The following is a 12,255-nucleotide window of genomic DNA, read 5'->3' on the forward strand; positions in this document are numbered from 1 at the left end:
TGTTCCCATAATAACCATGTCAGGAGTTGAGAGGGAAACTGTTCTCTGAACTGTACTCCTGGGAGGGGGTTGCTACTTTCAGGAAACTATGTAGAAAACTGAGAATGCTGAATTTTCCTGACTCTGCCAAAGGGTTAAATTGGCATGGGTTGTTGGATGTAACTAATCCTTTCATTTGGTGGTGTGTTCAGAGACTGGGTTCAGTTAAGTTGGGACCAGATTTGTCGTCAAGCAATAATGCTCATGTTTCTTGCCACTTTATCTACTGTTTCTGACTTTAGATATTTTCTGCATCAAATTCTCGATCAATGTGGCCCTCATCAACTCATTCTAATCTGATGGTTTATTTTCCCCTTGCAACGTTAATGAAATTCAGGGTTGGAAAGTGTACGGCCATGCACTTTGGTGAAAAAAAAATTAAAAGGCAGATGATTTTTTTAAAATGGGGAGACAATTGAAAATTCCCAGATGCAAAGGGAAATAGCCTGAAGGTTGAGTCGGGGGTGAAGAAGGCAAATGCAAATGCTGGCGTTCATTTCAAGAGGAATAGAATATAAGAGCAGAGATGTTATGTTGAGGCTTTATGAGGCACTGGTGAGACCTCTCAGAGTACTGTGAGCAGTTTTAGGCTCCTCATTTAAGAAAAGATGGCTGATGTTGTAGAGGGTTCAAAGAAGATTCCAGGAATGTAAGTGTTCTTGTATGAGGAAGGAATTGTGGAGGCCGGGTCATAGGGTGTATTTAGGGCAGAGATTGAGAGGTTCTTGATTAGCCAGAGCATTAAAGGTTACGGGGAGAAGGCCGGGCAGTGGGGCTGAGTGGGAAAATGGATCAGCTCAGGATTAAATGGGAGGACAAGACTCGATGGGCTGAATGGCCTGGTTCTGCTCCTAAGTCTTATGATTATCTTTCCACCAATCCTGTTTCCCATTGTATTTTTCACTGACAACTATTGAGGTAGAGAGTAAGTTATGTATTAATGCACAACTTTGCCCAGTGAGAAATTGGGCCAGAGTTATGTCCGGTAACCTGAATGGGATCTGCTTCTGAATACATTCCCAGCTTCCCAGCCTTGACAACTGTGGTTGTGGAATCAGAATTCCACTATATTGAAGAGTTGTACAATGGTGAAAGGCTGGTGTTGTTTTTTCCAGCATATTCAGTGAAATTCTGTCCTTTTGAATTATGTCCAGAGCAAGTTCCAGATTTACAGGAAAAGGGGGAGAGAGAGAGAGAGAAAAAATAAATACTGAACCATACACCACATTTCCTAGTGTTTAATAAGGGGGTTCACACTGCAAGCATGGACTAGCCACTCCCTTTTTATAGTTGCTGGTCTTTTCCAGCTGCCTGTCTTTTTTGATCTCTCATTCCTTATCACCAGATGAGCTGTCTTTTTGTGTGTGCTCGGTGGAATTTAGGAAGATGAGGGGGATCTCATGAAACATTTTGAATATTGAAAGAGTGGATGTAGAAATGTTGTCTCCCATGTGGGAGAGGGGAGGACGAGAGGGCACGACTTCGATTGAAGGGCATCCCTTTTGAACAGCGATGCGGAGGAGAGGGTGGTAAATCTGTGGAATCTGTGGCCTCAGGCAGTTGTGGAGGCCAAGTCATTGGGTGTGTTGAGGGCAGAGGTTCTCAACTAGCCAGGGCATCTCAGGTTATGGGGAAAAGGCAGGGCTGTGGGACTGAGTGGGGGAAAAAATGGATCGGCTCACGATTAAATGGCCGGGCAGACTCGATATGTTGAATAGCCTATTTCTGCTCCTATGTCCTTATGGTCTCTAACGATTTCCTTTGGTGGCTCTGATTATCATCTGCCTCTTTTACTCTCTCTTTCCTGTCTTGCTGTCGCCCTGCTCTCCATTCATCACTTCTGCATGGGATGTGCTTGGACTCTTCTACTTTTCCTCTGCTACTCTATCATTGTCGGGAAACCAGGTGAAGATCTGGAACGGAATGACGGATCCCCAGAGAGACCGTACTACACCTCAGTGGAGCTGCGTGACATTTTGTACAGAAAGGATTTTGAGGTTCCGCAAACGCCACCGTTGCAAGAAGAGTGACATCGAGCTTCTGAACGAGGCACAGTCACTTTTATTAAACCTCTGTTCAAACCAATACAGGTAGTAACACCCTGCAGAGAAGATGCTGTAACTCAACCACCAATTCTATCTCTGCAGAATTCCCTAATGTTGCCCTAATGGTGTGAGTTTAGGATTGTTTGTTAGTACCAAGGCATTTATTTTCAATTGGGAGAAAAATCCCCAGGGATGGAAATGAACAATTCACATGGCTATAGGAAGCATTTATGAAGGGAGAAGGAATTGGAGGCTCAGCTTGGATCTTAGTTTAAGTTCATTTTCTAAAGTTATAAATTTGAATAGCTTTCAAATTTCAGTTGTGTAATGGTAAAGTCAATCACTGACATAATTTTGCATTTTAATGTAGTGTTACATTTGAAATTATTTGTCTCTTTTTAATTTTTACCGGCTAAAGTCTTGATTATTTTTATTTCTGTGGGCTGTAACCAGTGGGGACTGCTAGTTTGAAAGGTGGGTCACAATTTAGCAGAAGGTGTGGGGAGCAACAGTTTGTGGATACCAACCTCTGATGTTTAAGATTCTTACTTAGAAGTATAATATTGCTGTCCATGCAGTGGAAGACCTGGAGAGGAATGATGGTTCAAATGAGAAGCCCTATTTCATGCCCAAAAAGCTCCTGAAGGTCCTGAAGAAGAAGAATGCATGAGAACTACGGAGTGCAGCTCGCAACTTAGGATGCTCAAAGAACATGGAGCCACCTGAGATTTCCCGGATATTAACCAAGCATGGAGCTTGATTGCCTCCACCCGCAGTATATCTGACCCTTGGGCTTGACTGACCCTTGGGCTTGACTTACCCTTGTCATTTGTGGGTGCCCTCTCTATGAGATCTTCGTATGCATTACAGTGAATTGGAGCTGTGCTAAAACATTTTATGGTTTGAGATAAAGTTAGGTTATCATTGAGAAAAGACCATCCAGCTAGGATTGTGCCAGACAGTCCCTTGCTTCACAAATTCTGCTCTATTTACCGTACAGTTACTGAGGATGAATTTAAGTAATAGATAAGTTTTTGCATGTCAAATCTAAATGTTTTTTAAAAAAAACTCAACAACTGTATTTTGAATTAAATTTTGGCACATTGTATCCTGCCTTTATTGCTGTGTTATAAACCTCCATGAACACATCCTTTCTACCTGTAAGCCTACATACAGTGAATTTTCTTTCCTTCCATCTTCATTGTTGCCTGGTGATCACCAAGGATTAAGTTATAGGGTGTAGAGCACATAATTAAACTCTTTTTTTAAAAAAAAGAAAAATATTTTTAAGATCTGTACCTGACGTACTTTTGATACTTGCCTCAGAAGTTAGTGTAAATAATGTCCTACTCACTTAAGTGAGGAGAGTAAATTTCCAAAGAAACAAAAGAAAGAATTATATTATTGATTTAGTAATTTGGAAATATGAACCTTTGGCTCAGAAACATTGAGATCCCACCATTGCAGGTGGGAATTTAAATTCAATTAGTTAAATAATCCAGCATTTAACATTAGTAATAGTAAAATAACTACATTCTTGTAAAAACCCAACTGGTTCTTTGCTCTTTAAGGATAGATATTAGCTGAGTCGGGTTTCCATGCCTCCTAACACACTAATGTTGTTGACTCTCCAAAACAACCTAGCAAACTCAGTTTGGAAGGGAGCGTGGAAGTGTCATTGCCACACAATACTTTGATAGTTCATTACGGTAATTCCCCAGTAACTTGTCAAGGAGCCCTGGCCTTGCCAACAACATCGACAACTTGGAATCAATTTAAAAAGTATTTAGATGGCGCGGTCCCGGAAACCTTCCCAAGTTGCCGTGACCCATCAGAGATATTTTAATCGTCTACTAGGGTCACAGCCACATTGGATTAGCAGAACATACCTGGCCATCCTTCTACATAAGGTCCTATTGAGCCAAGGCATCAGAATCCTGGTTTTGTACGTTGAGATTAAGTATTGATGTTTGTAAATGACTCATCATTTTTACAATATTGTTAAATTCAAACAAAGCTCCCTTGTTTGGCTTTATACCTCCTTACTTTATTTATGTCCTCATTAAACTCGTAAAAGATGACCTGTATAATTTTTCTGTATAAATGAGACTGCATTGCCTTGGTAACTGCTTTTACTTTACCTGCCTGCATGTATAAAACATGATATTTCAGACAATTGCATGCCTACATCATCAGCAAACAAATAAAATTGTAATCTTTTTGTAAACGACGGCTGTTTTGTATTCAGGTCACTGATTGCAGCAATTTATAGCCGGCCTCTGGCATGCTATTCCTACTGCTGATTCTTGAGCACATTTGAAAGACAACCTTAGGTGCCCGATTGTACCACTGTATTAGATTTCAGCTAATGCAAATGCCTTTCTTTTATTTATCTGCATGGAGTTGGTGTGGACCTTATCAATCATATCAATGTTCAGTGATGTAGGCGTCTGAGATTTTTCAGTTTTAGTTGGATGCATTGAGAGACGGCTTTGCTTAGAGTGTATTTGTGAGACAGTGTATTTAGACTATTTGCAGGATGAGACCTTAGCCTGACAGATTGAATGTCAGTGACATTCATGCATTGCTGAGAAGCAGCACAAGATAAAAGCTCTGAAAAGATACGTGGAAACAGAATATTCCTGCTTAAAGCTCATGGGTAAAGGATGGGTCAGGTCTGGGATCAGGGTTCGGTATGAGGGCTCATGGTGGGTTTGAGTTGAAATTGTCCAAAAATTCTCGGGAAGGTTTTAGGTCATAAATTGTCTCTCAACGCGTCTTGAATGGTATTTAAAACCAGATGTGTGTGATCATCGGGGGATCAGGGGTAAGTAAATTTAAGTTCTTGGTCGTTACTCAAGGCCACCCCCCGCAACTGGATCCTTGACTTTCTATCGGAAGACCACAGTTAGTACGAATTGGAAACAGCATCTCCTCCTCACTGATTATCAACACAGACGCACCCCAAGGACGCGTGCTTAGCCCACCACTCTACCCATTTTACACCATGACTGTGTGGCCAGGCACAATTCCAATGCCATCTACAAGTTTGCCGATGACACCACCGTTGTTGGCAGAATCACAAACGGCCATAAGGAAACATACAGGAGGGAGAAAGATCAGCTCGTTGAATGGTGTAATGAGAACAACTTTGCATTGCTGTTCCCTAAGGAAGAAGTTGGATAGTTTCTGTTCAAAAAGACAAGGGGTTGTAGGTTAATTAGACTATTTGGGCGGCACGGGCTTGTGATCTGGAAGGGCCTCATTGTCTAAATTTAAAATTAAATAATTTGTGTTTACATCTATTGGTGAGAAAAAATGTACTGTATTTGTCAGCTGCAGTTGGGAATGTAAAAGTGCCCAATTAGATTTTCCCCAGAATGTTAGAAGTTTGCATTCTTATTCATAAAATTGCTCATCCAATAGCAATTCTTATCACGTTGTAACTTCCAGTATGCACTATAAAAGCCACTGCAGATTTTAAAAAATGGACATGAACAATCACTAGATTGAAAGATTTCTCTCTGTACTTTCAGTTTAAAGAAAGTACAAGAATTTTATTTGCATTTAAATTTTTTAAATTTAGACGTACAGTATGGTGACAGGTCCTTCCGGCCCGTAAACCCGTGACGCCCAAATACCCCAATTTACCTACAACCCCGGGTATGTTTTGAATGGTGGGAGGAAACTGGGGAGGCATGGGGAGAACGTACAAACTCCTTACAGACAGCGCAGGATTCAAACCCGGGCCACTGGCACCTTGATAGCATCACGATAACCACTACACTAACTGTACAGTTACTTTTCTATATCCAAAACATTACAAGAACTTTGACGTGCCTTACGTTAGTTGTATAATTAAACACAGTCCTCAATTGGCAGATATTAAGGCCATAAAAAGGATAATGTGATGGATGTCCAAATAATATCTTGTGTGATTTTTGGGATATATGTTGACCAGAACTCTAAATCAGGAAATTTAAATACAATCTGACAGGATTAATCAGTGTAGCATCTTTTTCAGTTAGCAGAGAGGACAGTATGAAAGGGCATTTTCTTCACTCTGCAGTTCACTGCTTGAATGGGTGCCAAATACAGAAATCAACATCAAGAACTGGGATGACCACTTGAGCCATAACCTGCAAGAGTATAGATCAAAGTGAGATTAACCAAACTTGGAGATGGTCCCATTGACCTGTACCCTGTCCATAGCCTTCCATACCCCTCCCATCCATGTACCTGTCCAAATTCTTCTTAAATGTTAAAATTGAGCCTGCATTCACCACTACAGCTGGCAGCTCATTCCTGCCACTCTCTGTGTGAAGAAGTTCCCATTAAACTTTTCCCCTTTCAACCTTAACCCATGCTCTCTGGTTTGTATCTCACCTACCCTCAGCGGAGAAAGCCTACCTGCATTTACTCTATCTATACCCTCCATATTTTTAAATTCCTCTGTTGAATCATCTCTCATTTTTCTATGCTCCAGGGAATAAAGTCCTAACCTGTTTAACCTTTCCCTATAATTCAGTTCCTGAAGTCCCGGTAACTTCCTAGTCAATCTTCTCTGCACTCTTTCCATCTTATTGGTATCTTTCCTGTAGGTAGGTGACCAAAACTGACATAATACTCCAAATTTGGCCTCACCAAATTGGAACTTTACCATAACATCCCAATTCCTGTACTCAGTATTTTGTTTTATGAAGGCCAATATGCCAAAAGCTCTCTTAACAACCCTATCCACCTGTGAAACCACTTTCAGGGAATTATGTATCTGTATTCCCAGATCCCTCTGTTCTACTGCACTCCTCAATGCCCGACTATTAACTGTGTATGTCCCTTCTTGATTTCTCCTTCAAAGATGCAACACCTCACACTTGTCTGCTTTAAATCATTTTAAAACCTTTTTGCCATAAATTTCAACAACACTCAGCACTAGTTTTTGTTAACTTAGTTCAGCTGTTAAAGCTCATATTTTGAATGTTGGCCTGTCTATCAACTTTTATATGATTATATTTAATGCATAACGTTCATAGAAATAATATCAAAGATGGAAGACCACAATAAGACCATAAGACATAGGAGCAGAAATAGGCTAATCAGCCCATCAAGTCTGCCCCACCATTCCATTCTGAGCTGATCCATGTTACTACTCAGCCCCAAATGCCTGGCCTTCTCCCCATAACCCTTGATGCCCTGGCTAATCGAGAATCTATCAATACACCCATTGACCTGGCCTCCACAAACATCTGTGGCAACGAATTCCACAGATTTACCATCTTCTGGCTGTAGAAATTCCTAACATCACTTTTCGGTGGCAGATGCCCTTCAATCCTAAAGTTGTGCCCTCTTGTCTGAGACTCTCCCACCATTGGGAAACAACCTGCAACATCTACTCTGTCCACGCCTTTCAACGTTTGAAAAGTTTCAGTGAGATTCCCCTCTCGTTCTCATAAATTTCAATGAATACCGGCCAAGAGCAAGTTGATCTAATCTGCTATGGTGCTGATGTTATTTGCTTCCACTTATGACCCTGTGCTCTTTCAGCTTTGCTGTGAATGAGTGGGTAGTATTTTCTCCTCTGATGAAGAAAATATGTCTTCAAGGTTTATCGTTCAAACAGCCACAACATCCTAAGGAGTACTCCCTCAGTGCTCCTTCATCAGAGGGTCAGTAAAAGGGTTGAAGCATTAGCCGCTTTCAGGTGGAATAACCAGGAGAATGTGGCTCCAGAGCTGGCTACGGGTGTGTTTGATGCAACATTCAGGTGGCAACGCTGTTCTGGCACCTAAAAGGTCCGCAGCAGGGAGAGGCACTGCGGAGCAAACGCCAGCTCCTGTTGACTGTGGCCATAGTCCCACCCATTTTCAGGTGCCTTGGGGGAGCTCTCGGAAGCAGAGAATACATCTACCCCGAGGAGGGTTGGGTCAGTATACCCCGGGTCAGGGTTCTCCACTTTCAGATGGCCTCATGACAGCCGCATTCGGGTATTTTAGGTGGCTTTATGTTGGGGTATTCTGGGCACCTGAAAGCGGCTATTGCCACAAACTCTGAGTTTGTGGCATCAAGTTAAAATGATGTCCCCACTTCTCTCTTTGATGGATGGCAAAAGTCCTGGTCCTGCAACCACCAGTCCTAAAACAATTAAATCAGAATTTATTGTCATTAACATGTCACGAAATTTGTTGTTTTGCGGCAGCATCATCGTGCAAATATTTATATAAACCACCTTACCAAATAAAATAGTGCAATGTCTATAGTTCATTGTTCATTCAGGAATTATTTCCCACGGGCTGTGAGAACGACCTAAGGAACTACGCCCATTAACCATCCAAGACTCTCATATTCATGAAACAATATTTACTTGTCCTGCATATGTATTGATTGTCAGCATGTGTGTTATATCTGGCTGTATGTCTGAATGTTTTGCACCGAGGACCAGAGAACGCTGTTTCATTGGGTTGTACTTGCGCCATCATGTGACAATAAACTTGAATTGATGGCGGAGGGGAAGCTGTCCTTGTACTGCTGAGGGCTCGTCTTCAGGCTCCTGTACCTTGGTTCCCAATGGTAGCAGAGTGAAGAGGGCATGGCCTGGCTGGTGGGGGTCCTTGAGGAGAGAGGCTGCTTTCTTAAGACACCACCCCTTGTAGATGTCCTTGATGGAATGAAGACTGGTGACCGTGATGTCACAGGCCGAGTTAACAACCCTTTGGAGTTTTTTGTTGTTCTGAGTGTTGGCACTTCTGTACCATTATAAGGTCAATATCAATTTTCTGTTGTTAAGAGCTTATTGTTTACAAATTAGCTGTGATATTCCTTAGAATACAATAGAACATATGTCAAACTCAGGCCCACGGGCCAAATTTGGCCCGTGATATAATTATATTTGGCCCGCAAGATCATATAAAATATGTATTAGAGCTGGCCCGCTGGCCTCCGCGCCAGTATAGCACACGCACAGCTAATACTAGAAATCCCAGAATGCTTTGCAAATGCACTGGCGCCGGCCCGTCAGCCCGCTAATCGCCCCCACCTCCTCTCTTTACTTTCATTAGCATCTGTGACCTGTCGCCCAACTCACATGTAATAAACCCCTTACGGAAAATGGCCAAACGAAAGACAGAAAACAGGACCTTTCAACACAGGTGGGAGGCAGACTATATGTTCATCATTTTAAAAGACAAACCTGTTTGTCATTGAAGCAAGTTGTTATTTTTTTGACTTGTTGGCTTGTGAAAAAAAATACATTTAAAAGGAGCTTAAAGGCTATAGAGAAATATTATTTATTGAATATTTTATTCCTCATTTGTTAATGCTTCTTCTGGAAAGAGTAACCAAAACTATTATTAAACATTTATTTTAATAAGAAAAAGTTTAACATTACATATGTTGAAAGAAGAGAAAACATGCAGATGTTGTTGAAAATTTTCAATAAATATTTAGTTTGGCCCACGACTTAGTCCAAGTTTTTAATTTTGGCCCTCTGTGAATTTGAGTTTGACACCCCTGCAATAGAAGCAGTATTTCAAAGGTTCTTAATTGATTGTGAAACATTTTGTTATTATTGAAAGGGACATAAAAGCCAGTAGTAGGTATGTGGTTTTTCCTGCCACCATCTTCCATGATCTGTTACAAAGAAGATGGTGAATAATTGAGAGAAGTTCCTGTTCAAAGGTGCCTAGATATCTTTATATATAAGACTCTGCAAGTTAACAGGTGTGCTAAAGAGTAGTGTCAGTGGGGGGGAGAACAGAATGGTCAATGTTGCAGGCCAGAACCTTCCACAACTCCATTGCAGTGGGCAGTTAGAAAGGTAAATGGGGCGTCAGTGTTTATTGCCAGAGGATTTAAGGGGCCTTGATAAAACCACAGTTGGGATATTATTGGTTTCCTTTTTTTCTTATGGAAAGGTATATTTGTTACACAAGGGATGGAGCAAAGATCCACCAGATAGGGTCCTTGGAGGGTGGATCTCATGTTGATGAGAGATTGAGCACATTCTCTTCTTTGGAGTTTAGGAGGATGAGCGTTAACCTTGACAAATCTTCAATATGGAGGATTGGAAAAATCTGGGAATTGAGGCCTATGGAGAACTTGCACAGAAGAATCGAGGACTGGGGTTGCCTTGATCATTTTGAATGGGAGGCTGTTTAAAGGGCTGAGTGCTCACGTCTGTTCCTTTTTTTCTTGTGTTTTGAAACAGACAAAATTCATATTTGGCTTGACAGGAGTTCCATGGAACATAGAACAAGACAGGAACATGCCCTTCGGCACATGATGCTAATTTAAACTAATCCCATCTACCGGTTTATATCCCTCCATCCCCTGCCTGTTCATGTACCTGTTTAAATGTTGCTCTGGTATTTGCTTCCTCCACCTCTCCTGGCAGCACATTCCAAGCACCTATTTTGGTGTCAAAGAAACCTCCCTGACAAATCCCCTTTAAACTATGTTCCCTGGGATTTTAACAAGAAAGTCTGCCGATGGTGTGATTGCAGTTTACAGAAAAATGTTGGAGAAATTCAGCAAATCACGCAGCGTTCTTTATGTAGCAAAGATGAAGACACAAAACCAATGTTTCAGGCCTGAACAAGGTATAAGCAAAAGGCAGGCAGGTGTCTGAATAAAGTGGTGGTGGGAGGGTGGGGGGAGAGACGGCAGGGACAGGAGCACAGGTTGTGGGTGGATATGAGTGTAAGGACAGAAAATAACTGAAGTGATAGGGGATAGCTCTGAATGGAAAGGGAAGGGGGAGAAGAAGGGGAGGAAAGGAGACAGGGAGATGAGGAAGACAGGGGAGTGCCCTAACGGAAACTAGAGGTGGATGTTAATGCCATCCTGTTGGAGAGTACCCAGGTGGAATATGAGGTGTTGCTCTCTGGGATTTGACATTAATACTTTTGGAAAAATGCTCTCTGTCATTTTATATAATTTTATCACCTCAACCCTTCGCCTTCGACATTCCAGAGAAAACAATGCAGGTTTATGCAATCTCCCTTCATTTGTAATTTTTTTTGTTTATTGCAAGTGTTCATCATTAAAATATCCTCGGTGACATTTCCTTTTTTTCTTTTTCCCTTTCATCCCTCCCCCTCCCCTTCAAAAGCCAATAAATAATAAAAACACACAAAACAAGAAAAAGAAGTTGTATCGTCCACATTCATCATGCTTGTATTCATATCACTTGAGGAGATGCAGGTTTGAGGATGGCATTTTCCAACATATTTTATGCATGGTTCCCAAATTTGTTCAAATAAAGTACACTTGTCTTTGAGATTCTATGTATTTTTTTTCTAATGGAATACACTTGTTCATTTCTGTATGCCGCTGTTGTATTTTGAGGCTTGCTTTCATTTTCCAAGTGATCATGATTCACTTTTTTTCTGTTCCTATCAAAATAAATCTCTTTTGGGCTCTATCTAATTTTCATCTCTTATATTATTTAACAGAAAAATTTATGGATATTTTGGTATGTTATTTGTTTAATATTAAGTTTAAATCTTCCCAGAAACTTTTCACTTTTGTACATGTCCAAATTGGGTTTATGCAATCTATAATCTCCAATAATTTCTACTCCAGGCAACATCTTGGTGAAGCTCTTTTGTGCACATTCCAAAGCCTCCAATCCTTTATGTAATGCAATGATCAGAAATGCACACAATACTGGTTGAACCAAAGTTTTGGACAATCCCAACCTTTATACTCAGTTCCACTGCTGATAAAAATTAATATGCAGTCCAGTGAAAAAGGACATTCCGCAGATGCTGTGGTTGCAGTAAATACACAAAATTGATGGGGGAAATTGACAGCTCCTGTAGTGTCTGTTGGAGCCAAAGATCTATAACCAATGTTTCAGGTCTGAGTCCTTTGTCAAAGCATGCAGTATACCTTCTTTGATCATTGGGGTAATCCAAAGTGGAGAGGGTAAGCAAATCTAAATTCCTGGGAGCCAAAACTTCAAAGGACCTAACACACAATGTCATCTTGAAGAAAGCACAACAGTGACTCCACTTCCTCTGGAGTTTGCAGAAGTTTGTTATGACATCAAAATCCTTGCAAACTTTGACAGGTGTGGTGGAAAGTGTGGGGACACCAATACCTCTGAGCAGAAAGCCCTGCAAAGTGTAGTGGGACACAGCCCAGACATCACAGGCAAAACCCTCCCCACCAC

The 12,255-nt window shown here is 41.2% G+C and overlaps 1 protein-coding gene across 4 annotated transcripts in view; it reads left to right on the forward strand.

Moving 5' to 3' along the window:
* The window catches only part of slc44a2 (solute carrier family 44 member 2 (CTL2 blood group)), a 101,770-nt gene extending 97,459 nt beyond the window's left edge, over positions 1 to 4,311 (forward strand). For all 4 annotated transcript variants that reach the window (XM_069927515.1, XM_069927516.1, XM_069927517.1 and 1 more), the window contains one exon: positions 2,663 to 4,311. In XM_069927515.1, coding sequence (XP_069783616.1) covers positions 2,663 to 2,754 — 92 coding nt within the window. In that variant the 3' untranslated portion in view covers positions 2,755 to 4,311. The remainder of the gene's footprint in view (positions 1 to 2,662) is intronic.
* The last annotated feature ends 7,944 nt before the right edge of the window (positions 4,312 to 12,255 follow it).

The sequence above is a fragment of the Narcine bancroftii genome, chromosome 3 (genome assembly GCF_036971445.1).
Source record: "Narcine bancroftii isolate sNarBan1 chromosome 3, sNarBan1.hap1, whole genome shotgun sequence".
NCBI classification, from domain to species: domain Eukaryota; kingdom Metazoa; phylum Chordata; class Chondrichthyes; order Torpediniformes; family Narcinidae; genus Narcine; species Narcine bancroftii.